The 13,495-nt window shown below is 38.9% G+C and overlaps 1 protein-coding gene across 1 annotated transcript in view; it reads right to left on the bottom strand.

The window, feature by feature from the left end:
* The window catches only part of CARS1 (cysteinyl-tRNA synthetase 1), a 163,495-nt gene extending 150,362 nt beyond the window's left edge, over positions 1-13,133 (bottom strand). The window contains 3 exon segments of the mRNA XM_053720430.1: positions 2,236-2,332; positions 4,684-4,772; positions 13,017-13,133. Coding sequence (XP_053576405.1) covers positions 2,236-2,332; positions 4,684-4,772; positions 13,017-13,133 — 303 coding nt within the window.
* Between the last annotated feature and the right edge of the window lie 362 nt (positions 13,134-13,495).

The raw sequence follows: 13,495 nt of genomic DNA, 5'->3' as shown, positions 1-13,495 counted from the left end.
TGGTATCTGCTTTGCTGAGACCCAACCAAACCCAAGGGGAATACGATACCAAATGATGCCTTCAGAAGTCTTTTATCAGTATCAGAGGTCCTCTCACATGCGACTGCATGCCATGCCTCTCAAAAACAAGTGCGCAACACCGGCGCGAAAATGAGACTCTGCCTATGCTTTGGGAAAGCCCCTAAAGAATAAGGTGTCTAAAACAGTGCCTGCCGATATAATTATATCAAAATACCCAGAATAAATGATTCCTCAAGGCTAAATAAGTGTTAATATCAATCGATTTAGCCCAAAAAATGTCTACAGTCTAAATAAGCCCTTGTGAAGCCCTTATTTACAATCGTAATAAACATGGCTTACCGGATCCCATAGGGAAAATGACAGCTTCCAGCATTACATCGTCTTGTTAGAATGTGTCATACCTCAAGCAGCAAAGGACTGCAAACTGTTCCCCCAACTGAAGTTAATGCTCTCAACAGTCCTGTGTGGAACAGCCATGGATTTTAGTTACGGTTGCTAAAATCATTTTCCTCATACAAACAGAATTCTTCATCTCTTTTCTGTTTCTGAGTAAATAGTACGTACCAGCACTATTTGAAAATAACAAACTCTTGATTGAATAATGAAAAACTACAGTTAAACACTAAAAAACTCTAAGCCATCTCCGTGGAGATGTTGCCTGTACAACGGCAAAGAGAATGACTGGGGTAGGCGGAGCCTAGGAGGGATCATGTGACCAGCTTTGCTGGGCTCTTTGCCATTTCCTGTTGGGGAAGAGAATATCCCACAAGTAAGGATGACGCCGTGGACCGGACACACCTATGTTGGAGAAATAAGTGTAAAGTTTTAGTGTCTATAAAACACTGGGAGCTGCCATGTTGTAACTTGTGTTACCTTCTCTGCTGTGGCCAATTAGGGTCAGCTATAAATAGGTCACTAGAGTGTGCAGCCAATGGCTGTGTGGAATATAACAGTGTTCTGCACTTCCATTTCTAACAGGAACTGAAAAGCTCACAATTTCAGAATGGAATTACAGGCAAAGAGGACAAAATAAATAATTTAAGTATATTGCAGAGTTGTTTTATTATATACAATATATCCTTTTATATTACCATCTCAAAGTGTTTAATGTCCCTTTAACTACTGACTTTTAAATGCGGTAGGAGTCTTGACAGTAGAGGATCTACCGCTCACTTCTTCCAAGACTCGTAATACCAGCGTTAGGCAAATCCCATTAAAAAGATAGGATACGCAAGTGACGTAAGGGGATTTGCGGTAGCCTCGAGTCGCGGAAGAAAAGTGAGCGGTAGACCCTTTCCTGCCTGACTCGTAATACCAGCATTAGGTAAAAAGCAGCGTTGGGACCTCTCAACGCTGCTTTTTAAGGCTAACGCCAAACTCGTAATCTCGGGGGGAAATTTTTAAAGACCTTATCGCAAATACTTTGTATACGAAGAGAGAAGCGATCTATCAGGAACGAACAACTGCTCATCAGCTAGTTCTATGGCGATTTACCACCCAGGAGCAGCCTCTTTTAGACCAGTGTGCTTTTCACAAAGGAAAACTTTCCTTAAGTATATCAGTCTGATTCCGCCAAGTAAGGTCAGTCCAGCCTCGAAATACCAGGCAATTCTCCTCTGAACAAGGAACATGACAACCCAAGACGATCGTTTCGACCTCCTATGGGCCTCGTCAGTGAGGTGCAGCCACATTCCTCTAAGCACACTGGGCAAGGAGTCCACATCTGGTTTCCCCCATCACCCATAGGGAGACTTCCCCAGGGTCATTATAATTGGCATACGAAGAGAGAAGCGCTCTACCAGGAACGAACAACTGCTCATCAGCTAGTTCTATGGCGATTTACCACCCAGGAGCAGCCTCTTTTAGACCAGTGTGCTTTTCACAAAGGAAAACTTTCCTTAAGTATATCAGTCTGATTCCCCAAGTAAGGTCAGTCCAGCCCCGAAATACCAGGCAATTCTCCTCTGAACAAGGAACATGACAAGCCCAGACAATCGTTTTGGCCTCCTATGGGCCTCGTCAGTGAGGTGCAGCCACATTCTAAGAACACTATTACTATTACAAAATAGTAATTTCTTCATTAACAGAATAGGCTTAAACTATATTGAAGCTCTACCACTTACGGATACAACTATTTCTCTGCCAAGGTATTCTCATTGCCTTTTATAAAGCTATCAGTTTTAACAAAACAGCGTTTGTGAATCGTTATCGTACCTTGTCATCAATATCGGTGATATTCATACAATAAAATACGTCATATTTAAAATAGTCCCTTAAAACTCTTCTTAGGATGTCAAAAGAAATATATGACCTGCAATAAAAAAGCCAAGATTTAAAATTAATCAAAGTAAAATGTTTAAAGCAATAATGTCACTAAAAAAATAACTGGGATTGTATTGAAAAGAAAAACAATATAATTTTAAGATGTTAAAAATAAAATCACACGTGTGCATAGTCAAAAGACTTACTGCCCCAAAAGGTTTCACAGCAATCACTTAAAGGGACAGTCAACACCAGAATTTTTGTTGTTTAAAAAGATAGATAATCCCTTTATTACCCATTCCCCAGTTTTTTGCAAAACCAACACTGTTATATTAATACACTTTTTACTTCTGTGACTAACTTGTATCTAAGCATCTTCTGACCGCCCCTAATCACATGACTTTTAGTTATTTTGCATATAGTTGCATTTTAGCCAATTAGTGCAGTGTCTGCCACTAGTCACGGGCGTGATCACAATGCTATCTATATGGCCTACATGAGCTAACTCTCCCCTGCTGTGAAAAGTAAATAAAATAGAGGCGGCCTTCAAGGGCTTAGAAATTATCATATGTGCTTCCCTAGGTTTGCTTTCAACTAGAATACCAAGAGAACACAGCAAAAGTGTTGATAAAAGTAAATTGGAAAGTTGTTTAAAATTGCATGCCCTATTTGAAAACTGAAAGTTTTTTTTGGACTTGACTGTCCCTTTAACTTGGCAATTCCAGGACAAAAATATCCCTTAAAGGGACACAAAACACACATTTTTTTCTTTCATGATTCAGATAGAGCAGCAATTTAAAGCAACTTTCTAATTCACTCCTATTAAAATTTGTTCTGTTGCTTACTTTATTTGAAAAAGCAGGAATGTAAGCTTAGGAGCATGCCTATTTTTGGTTCAGAACCTGGGTAGCGCTTGCTAATTGGTGGCTAAAATAAAAACAATCTACTACTCGTTTGAAGTTCAGACTAAATGCTATTGCATTGTCTTGTTATTGTGCAGTTGTTGATTAAGCAAATCTACCAAGAGTACATAGCAAATTAGATAATATAAGTTGTTTAAAATTGCGTGTTCTTTCTGAATCATGAAAATTTATCTTTGACTTTATTGTTAAAAATCACCTCCCAGTCATTTCATAAATTATCTATGTACTTCTAATGGCATATAACTAAATCAGAAATTTTCTGATATAACTGGAAAAATAATCTGAAAAGTTTTTATTCTAAAAATAAAAACGTTATCTAGAAAACCATGATTTAAATCACGTCTTACTGACTAGTGATTTAAATCACGTCTTACTGACTAGTGATTTAAATCACATCTTACTGACTAGTGATTTAAATCACATCTTACTGACTAGTGATTTAAATCACATCTTACTGACTAGTGATTTAAATCACATCTTACTGACTAGTGATTTAAATCTCGCCTTACTGACTAGTGATTTAAATCACATCTTACCGACTAGTGATTTAAATCTCGCCTTACTGACTAGTGATTTAAATCACGTCTTACTGACTAGTGATTTAAATCACGTCTTACTGACTAGTGATTTAAATCACGTCTTACTGACTAGTGATTTAAATTACATCTTACTGACTAGTGATTTAAATCACATCTTACTGACTAGTGATTTAAATCTCGCCTTACTGACTAGTGATTTAAATCACATCTTACCGACTAGTGATTTAAATCTCGCCTTACTGACTAGTGATTTAAATCTCGCCTTACTGACTAGTGATTTATATCACGCCTTACTGACTAGTGATTTATATCACGCCTTACTGACTAGTGATTTAAATCTCGCCTTACTGAATAGTGATTTATATCACGCCTTACTGACTAGCGATTTGAATCACGCCTTACTGACTAGCGATTTGAATCACGCCTTACTGACTAGTGATTTAAATCTCGTCTTACCGACTAGTGATTTAAATCTCGTCTTACTGACTAGTGATTTAAATCTCGTCTTACCGACTAGTGATTTAAATCTCGTCTTACTGACTAGTGATTTAAATCTCGTCTTACTGACTAGTGATTTAAATCATGCCTTACTGACTAGTAATTTAAATCACATCTTACTGACTAGTGATTTAAATCATGCCTTACTGACTAGTGATTTAAATCACGTCTTACTGACTAGTGATTTAAATCTCGTCTTACTGAATAGTGATTTAAATCATGTCTTACTGACTAGTAATTTAAATCACATCTTACTGACTAGTGATTTGATTTCAATTAAAATCCACCCTGAAGGAGCATCATACAAAATATTAAGCCTATATGTGTTAAATAATCTAAATATGATTTGTAACAATGCGTATTGTCTCTCTATTTTCTTTTTTGTATTTTATACTCAGAACACAAAAGTATTGAGAAAAACAATATCATTTGTAACATACCTGGCATGTCCCATGTGAGATGCATCATATACAGTTGGTCCACAGCAATACCAAGTAACTTTTTTACCATTTTGGGGCACAAAAATATCCTACAAGGCATTTAAACAAAAAGATAATTATATACATATACAGAGCGCTCAGTATTCTCCTCCACTTTTTAAATTTCCCTAACACAGGTAAGAAGAAAAGGGAAATAAATTGATGTTGCATGTATGTAGCGAAAACCAAAGGGTTAAATCAATGCAGAGTGTGTTTTACAGAGCACTGGTATAATTCCTGTTTTGTCAATGTGTTCTAAGTAATTTAGGAGTTAAATTGCGATGGATGTGTAAGGGTAATTAGGGGCTAAATCAATGCTGTAAGTATTGCATAGTAATGATTTTACCCTGTGTGTTCTGGAGAGAGAAGAGACAGACAGTGGGAGAGAGAGAAAAAAAGCGTTGTAGCTTTTGTTCTTTTGTGAAGTATTGTGGAACAAGAATAAAAGATTGTACTAGGCTTTTCTGATGTTAATAAACAGAACATGGACGCATTTGGATAACAACTGAGAACAGATTTTTATAATTTGTATTTATATGTATATTATTCATATATGTTCTTCTCTACTTATAAAGACATTCATGTACAGTCACTTGAATTTAACCATCAGCAAATCAATCAGTTGCTGTATCGGTACTGCCAATGAATCCCGACATGAACAAATTACAAACATTATTGTGTGGCAGACAGCTTAACAAATGGGTGATCTTTTTCTAGAATAAAATATATATATATATAACAACCAAAAAAATAATAATTACAATAATAACCCAAAAAAGAGGGGAAAACATATAATGATACCAAAATATATAGTATAAGAAAATGTATATTATAAGAGAATGAACCATTGCAGTATTTCTTATTTTTCTTTGGTTATTATATATATATATATATTTTTTTTTTAATTATATATATTTTCTTCTGTTATGTGTGATCAGTCCACGGGTCATCATTACTTCTGGGATATAACTCCTCCCCAACAGGAAATGCAAGAGGATTCACCCAGCAGAGCTGCATATAGCTCCTCCCCTCTACGTCAGTCCCAGTCATTCTCTTGCACCCAACGACTAGATAGGATGTGTGAGAGGACTATGGTGATTATACTTAGTTTTTATGACTTCAATCAAAAGTTTGTTATTTTAAAATAGCACCGGAGCGTGTTATTACTTCTCTGGCAGAGTTTGAGGAAGAATCTGACAGAGATTTTTTACTATGATTTTAACCGGAGTCGTTAAGATCATATTGCTGTTCTCGACCATCTGAGGGAGGTAAAGGCTTCAGATCAGGGGACAGCGGGCAGATGAATCTGCATTGAGGTATGTGGCAGTTTTTATTTTCTGAATGGAATTGATGAGAAAAGCCTGCCATACCGTTAAAATGACATGTATGTATACACTTCAGTATTCTGGGGATGGTATTTCACCGGAACTACTGTGTTAAAGGTCACTAATCCTTTTAATAACTATTCTCATGTTAAACGTTTTTTGCTGGAATGTAGAATCGTTTACATTGCTGAGGTACTGTGTGAATAAATATTTGGGCATTATTTTCCACTTGGCAGTTTTTTTGCTTTAATTGTGACAGTTTCGTTTCTCTTCACTGCTGTGTGGGAGAGGGAGGGGCCGTTTTTGGCGCTCTTTGCTACGCATCAAAAAATTCCAGTCAGCTACTTTTATATTTCCTGCATGATCCGGTTCATCTCTGACAGATCTCAGGGGTCTTCAAACTTCTTTGAAGGGAGGTAAATTCTCTCAGCAGAGCTGTGAGAATTCTTATAGTGACTGTGTATAAAAAACGTTGTTTTGTTTTCTTATGTACAAATTTAATTAGTGTTGTTTTTTACTAATGGGAACAAACCTTTGCTAAAAGTTGTGTTGTTTTAAAGTTTGATGCAATAACTGTTTTTCAGTTCATTATTTCAACTGTCATTTAATCGTTAGTACCTCTTTGAGGCACAGTGCGTTTTTTTGCTAAAAAAGATTATAACCAAGTTGTAAGTTTTTTTGCTAGTGTGTTAAACATGTCTGACTCAGAGGAAGATATCTGTGTCATTTGTTCCAATGCCAAGGTGGAGCCCAATAGAAATTTATGTACTAACTGTATTGATGCTACTTTAAATAAAAGTCAATCTGTACAATGTGAACAAATTTCACCAAACAGCGAGGGGAGAGTTATGCCGACTAACTCGCCTCACGCGACAGTACCTGCATCTCCCGCCCGGGAGGTGCGTGATATTTTGGCGCCTAGTACATCTGGGCGGCCATTACAGATAACATTACAAGATATGGCTACTGTTATGACTGAAGTTTTGTCTAAATTACCTGAACTAAGAGGCAAGCGTGATCACTCTGGGGTGAGAACAGAGTGCGCTGACAATGCTAGGGCCATGTCTGATACTGCGTCACAGCTCGCAGAGCATGAGGACGGAGAGCTTCATTCTGTGGGTGACGGTTCTGATCCAAACAGATTGGACTCAGATATTTCAAATTTTAAATTTAAATTGGAGAACCTCCGTGTACTACTAGGGGAGGTCTTAGCAGCTCTCAACGATTGTAACACTGTTGCAATACCAGAGAAACTGTGTAGGTTGGATAAATACTTTGCGGTACCGGCGAGTACTGACGTTTTTCCTATACCTAAGAGACTAACTGAAATTGTTACTAAGGAGTGGGATAGACCCGGTGTGCCGTTCTCACCCCCTCCAATATTTAGAAAGATGTTTCCAATAGACGCCACCACTCGGGACTTATGGCAAACGGTCCCCAAGGTGGAGGGAGCAGTTTCTACTTTAGCTAAGCGTACCACTATCCCGGTGGAGGATAGCTGTGCTTTCTCAGATCCAATGGATAAAAAATTAGAGGGTTACCTTAAGAAAATGTTTGTTCAACAAGGTTTTATATTACAACCCCTTGCATGTATCGCGCCGATTACGGCTGCGGCAGCATTTTGGATTGAGTCGCTTGAAGAGAACCTTAGTTCCTCTACGCTAGACGACATTACGGACAGGCTTAGAGTCCTTAAACTAGCTAATTCTTTCATTTCGGAGGCCGTAGTACATTTAACCAAACTTACGGCTAAGAACTCAGGATTCGCCATACAGGCACGCAGGGCACTGTGGCTAAAATCCTGGTCAGCTGATGTTACTTCTAAGTCCAAATTACTTAATATACCTTTCAAGGGGCAGTCCTTATTCGGGCCCGGTTTGAAAGAAATTATCGCTGACATTACGGGAGGTAAGGGCCACGCCCTACCTCAAGACAAGGCCAAAGCTAAGGCTAGACAGTCTAATTTTCGTCCCTTTCGGAATTTCAAAACAGGAGCAGCATCAACCTCCACTGCACCAAAACAGGAAGGAGCTGTTGCTCGTTACAGGCAAGGCTGGAAGCCTAACCAGTCCTGGAACAAAAGCAAGCAGGCCAGGAAACCTGCTGCTGCCCCAAAGACAGCATGAACCGAGAGCCCCCGATCCGGGACCGGATCTAGTAGGGGGCAGACTCTCCCTCTTCGCCCAGGCCTGGGCAAGAGATGTTCAGGATCCCTGGGCACTAGAGATCATATCTCAGGGATACCTTCTAGACTTCAAATTATCTCCCCCAAGAGGGAGATTCCATCTGTCAAGGTTGTCAACAAACCAGATAAAGAAAGAAGCGTTTCTACGCTGCGTACAAGATCTGTTAACAATGGGAGTGATCCATCCGGTTCCGTGGTCGGAACAAGGACAAGGGTTCTACTCAAACCTGTTTGTGGTTCCCAAAAAAGAGGGAACTTTCAGGCCAATCTTAGATTTAAAGACTCTAAACAAATTCCTAAGAGTTCCATCGTTCAAAATGGAAACTATTCGGACAATCTTACCCATGATCCAAGAGGGTCAGTACATGACCACAGTGGATTTAAAGGATGCTTACCTTCACATACCGATCCACAAAGATCATCACCGGTATCTAAGGTTTGCCTTCTTAGACAGGCACTACCAGTTTGTAGCTCTTCCATTCGGATTGGCTACGGCTCCAAGAATCTTCACAAAGGTTCTGGGTGCCCTTCTAGCGGTACTAAGACCGCGAGGGATTTCGGTAGCTCCGTACCTAGACGACATTCTAATACAAGCTTCAAGCTTTCAAACTGCCAAGTCTCATACAGAGTTAGTTCTGGCATTTCTAAGGTCGCATGGATGGAAAGTGAACGAAAAGAAGAGTTCTCTCTTTCCTCTCACAAGAGTTCCATTCTTGGGGACTCTTATAGATTCTGTAGAAATGAAGATTTACCTGACAGAAGACAGGTTAACAAAACTTCAAAATGCATGCCGCGTCCTTCATTCCATTCAACACCCGTCAGTAGCTCAATGCATGGAGGTGATCGGCTTAATGGTAGCGGCAATGGACATAGTACCTTTTGCACGCCTACACCTCAGACCGCTGCAATTATGCATGCTAAGTCAGTGGAATGGGGATTACTCAGATTTGTCCCCTGCTCTGAATCTGAATCAAGAGACCAGAAATTCTCTTCTATGGTGGCTTCATCGGCCACACCTGTCCAGGGGGATGCCATTCAGCAGGCCAGACTGGACAATTGTAACAACAGACGCCAGCCTACTAGGTTGGGGCGCTGTCTGGAATTCTCTGAAGGCTCAGGGACTATGGAATCAGGAGGAGAGTCTCCTTCCAATAAACATTCTGGAATTGAGAGCAGTTCTCAATGCCCTTCTGGCTTGGCCCCAGTTAATAACTCGGGGGTTCATCAGGTTTCAGTCGGACAACATCACGACTGTAGCTTACATCAACCATCAGGGAGGGACAAGAAGCTCCCTAGCAATGATGGAAGTATCAAAGATAATTCGCTGGGCAGAGTCTCACTCTTGCCACCTGTCAGCAATCCACATCCCGGGAGTGGAGAACTGGGAGGCGGATTTCTTGAGTCGCCAGACTCTTCATCCGGGGGAGTGGGAACTTCATCCGGAGGTCTTTGCCCAAATACTTCGACGTTGGGGCAAACCAGAGATAGATCTCATGGCGTCTCGCCAGAACGCCAAACTTCCTCGCTACGGGTCCAGATCCAGGGATCCGGGAGCAGTTCTGATAGATGCTTTGACAGCACCTTGGAACTTCAGGATGGCTTATGTGTTTCCACCCTTCCCGCTGCTTCCTCGATTGATTGCCAAAATCAAACAGGAGAGAGCATCAGTAATTCTAATAGCACCTGCTTGGCCACGCAGGACTTGGTATGCAGATCTAGTGGACATGTCATCCTGTCCGCCTTGGTCTCTACCTCTAAGACAGGACCTTCTGATACAGGGTCCATTCAAACATCAAAATCTAACTTCTCTGAAGCTGACTGCTTGGAAATTGAACGCTTGATTTTATCAAAACGTGGTTTTTCTGAGTCGGTTATTGATACCCTGATTCAGGCTAGGAAGCCTGTTACCAGAAGGATTTACCATAAAATATGGCGGAAATACCTATACTGGTGCGAATCCAAAGGTTACTCCTGGAGTAAGGTTAGGATCGCTAGGATATTGTCTTTTCTACAAGAAGGTTTAGAAAAGGGTTTATCAGCTAGTTCATTAAAGGGACAGATTTCAGCTCTGTCCATCTTGTTACACAGACGTCTGTCAGAAAATCCAGACGTCCAGTCCTTTTGTCAGGCTTTAGCTAGGATCAAGCCTGTGTTTAAAGCTGTTGCTCCACCATGGAGTTTAAACTTAGTTCTTAACGTCTTACAGGGTGTTCCGTTTGAACCCCTTCATTCCATTGATATAAAAATGTTATCTTGGAAAGTTCTGTTTTTGATGGCTATTTCCTCGGCTCGAAGAGTCTCTGAGTTATCAGCCTTACATTGTGATTCCCCTTATCTGATTTTTCACTCAGACAAGGTAGTTCTGCGTACTAAACCTGGGTTCTTACCTAAGGTAGTCACTAACAGGAACATCAATCAAGAGATTGTTGTCCCATCCTTGTGTCCAAATCCTTCTTCAAAGAAGGAACGTCTTTTACACAATCTGGATGTAGTTCGTGCCCTCAAGTTCTACTTGCAGGCAACTAAAGATTTTCGCCAAACTTCTTCCTTGTTTGTCGTTTACTCTGGACAGAGGAGAGGTCAAAAAGCTTCTGCTACCTCTCTCTCTTTTTGGCTTCGTAGCATAATACGTTTAGCCTATGAGACTGCTGGACAGCAGCCTCCTGAAAGAATTACAGCTCACTCCACTAGAGCTGTGGCTTCCACTTGGGCCTTTAAGAATGAGGCCTCTGTTGAACAGATTTGCAAGGCTGCAACTTGGTCTTCGCTTCATACTTTTTCCAAATTTTACAAATTTGACACTTTTGCTTCTTCGGAGGCTATTTTTGGGAGAAAGGTTCTTCAGGCAGTGGTTCCTTCTGTATAATGAGCCTGCCTATCCCTCCCGTCATCCGTGTACTTTTGCTTTGGTATTGGTATCCCAGAAGTAATGATGACCCGTGGACTGATCACACATAACAGAAGAAAACATAATTTATGCTTACCTGATAAATTCCTTTCTTCTGTTGTGTGATCAGTCCACGGCCCGCCCTGTTTTAAGGCAGGTAAATATCTTTTAAATTATACTCCAGTCACCACTTCACCCTTGGTTACTCCTTTCTCGTTGATTCTTGGTCGAATGACTGGGACTGACGTAGAGGGGAGGAGCTATATGCAGCTCTGCTGGGTGAATCCTCTTGCATTTCCTGTTGGGGAGGAGTTATATCCCAGAAGTAATGATGACCCGTGGACTGATCACACAACAGAAGAAAGGAATTTATCAGGTAAGCATAAATTATGTTTTTTTGGTTATTATATTCTTTTGGGTTATAATTGTAATTATTATTTTTTTGGTTATTATATATATTTTTTAGTTATATATATTTTTGGTTATTCTTGCATTCTCTTATATTATACATTTTCTTATACTTTATATTTTGGTACCATTATATAAGTTTTTACCCTCTTTTATGGTTCATCTGGGATCCATAGCCAACAGGGGTCCCAGACCCACCATTTCACGCTAACAAAATGTATTTGCCATCTATATATATCATGCTAAAGTTTGGTATATACATTGCTTTTAGTGAATGCAAGAATAAACAAAATACAATACAATATTTTTTTTTAAATAATTGCTATTTTGGCTAAAATTATAATTTCCACTTTTTTTTGCATATAACATAATATTATTAAAGACATCAGATACATATGGGTTATGTTGATATGCATATACAGTGTTCTCAAGTATAAATGTAATTCTTCTAAAGCGTAACTTTTTACTTGGTTGATACAAAGTTGTTTGCAATTTATTTGATGTATAAACTGTCAATCAAGGAATCAAAGAATCGTGACGATTCTATTGGTAACCGCCAAATAGTAAGTGACAGTTTAAGGGTATATAGAGACAAGCCGTAGCACACTGAAACTACACCTGACGAAGGGGCGTAATCCAGAAATGCGTTGTGAGTTTGCAGGTATTGTCTGGCCAGTCAAGTGAGTTGCGGCTTGCTTTTATCTACTTTGAGTTTTAACCATTTTAGTTTTTTAGCCTATTCCAGTCTTGCACTAGTTAGTGATTTTGTATTTCATCATGTCTAGTATGCTATAATCCATGGGACCACTAGGACTTTATCCTAACCTAATCCTGTTTGGAATTTTATATTTTGTCTTGTTGAATTCAGTTGCTTGATTGTTACCACACTAAAACTGCTTGGTGTGAGATACTTTTCAGTCTGTTTTGACTACAACTACTGATATTACTCTAAAATCGTTGTGTGTGAATTTCACCACACACTATTCTATATAGAATGATCGCAATAACAAAATAAAACATTTTATTATACACATTTTTGAATTGCGTTGCACTTATTTTTTGAACACTTTTAATTAGTGCTGTTAGTGTGTTTTCATATATACTGTATATATATATATATATATATATATATATATATTCTTTTTTGTCAAACTAAGTTTCTGTGACAAATTCTAGATGTTTTAATTCCAAGCTAAATTGGGTATAAAATTTGTTTTCTTCCTTATGGTAGAATGTCTTCTTTACAAACTTCAGTGTAGAATCTCTACAGATGGAGAACCATATCAGACAATATCTATGCTCTTGTATATTAAGAAAAAATATTTAAATAAAATTACATATTGTCTGACTATTTATTAAAAGTAGGTAAAAAATGGAATATACAAAGCTACACTTTTAGGGAACTATGCATCTATGTGATACTAAAGCAGTTATAAGGAGTGTTAAATGTCACTGGCTAACCATAGAAAACAATACACAATCAGAGCACCTTATTGCGAGTGAGGCTGTTGTACAAGCGCAGTACAGGTTGTTCTTTGGCTTCTGGCGACGACCACTGAGGTTGTGTTCGCCTTGATTTGCCTAAAGGAGAAGAGGAATATGACATTTTAGGCACATTTAATATTCCTTAATGTTCTGCACATGTACAAAGCTATATCAGATAATGTGCAGAGATAATTATGGAATTGAAGAGCTCTTACATATTCAAATTAAACTTTCATAGTTCAGCTATAGCATACAACTTAAAGAAATAAATTAAAATGCACTTTTATTATAAATGTTATCTTATCTCGGTGTCTTGTGTTAAAATCGAGCTTGTTTCCATAAGAGCATACTGAGGTAGGCTCAGTGGCACGCACATGTCACAAGTACTCTATGAACAACATTGGTACAGACAACAGTACACTTTATCTGAACTGTCAATAGAAAGCTAAGTCTACTCTACTAAAGCTCCACTGCATATACAGC

This window comes from Bombina bombina, chromosome 7, assembly GCF_027579735.1.
Source record: "Bombina bombina isolate aBomBom1 chromosome 7, aBomBom1.pri, whole genome shotgun sequence".
In the NCBI taxonomy this organism is placed as follows: Eukaryota; Metazoa; Chordata; class Amphibia; order Anura; family Bombinatoridae; genus Bombina; species Bombina bombina.
The sequence above is the reverse complement of the archived record's forward strand: the minus strand, read 5'-3'. Positions and strand labels throughout refer to the sequence as shown.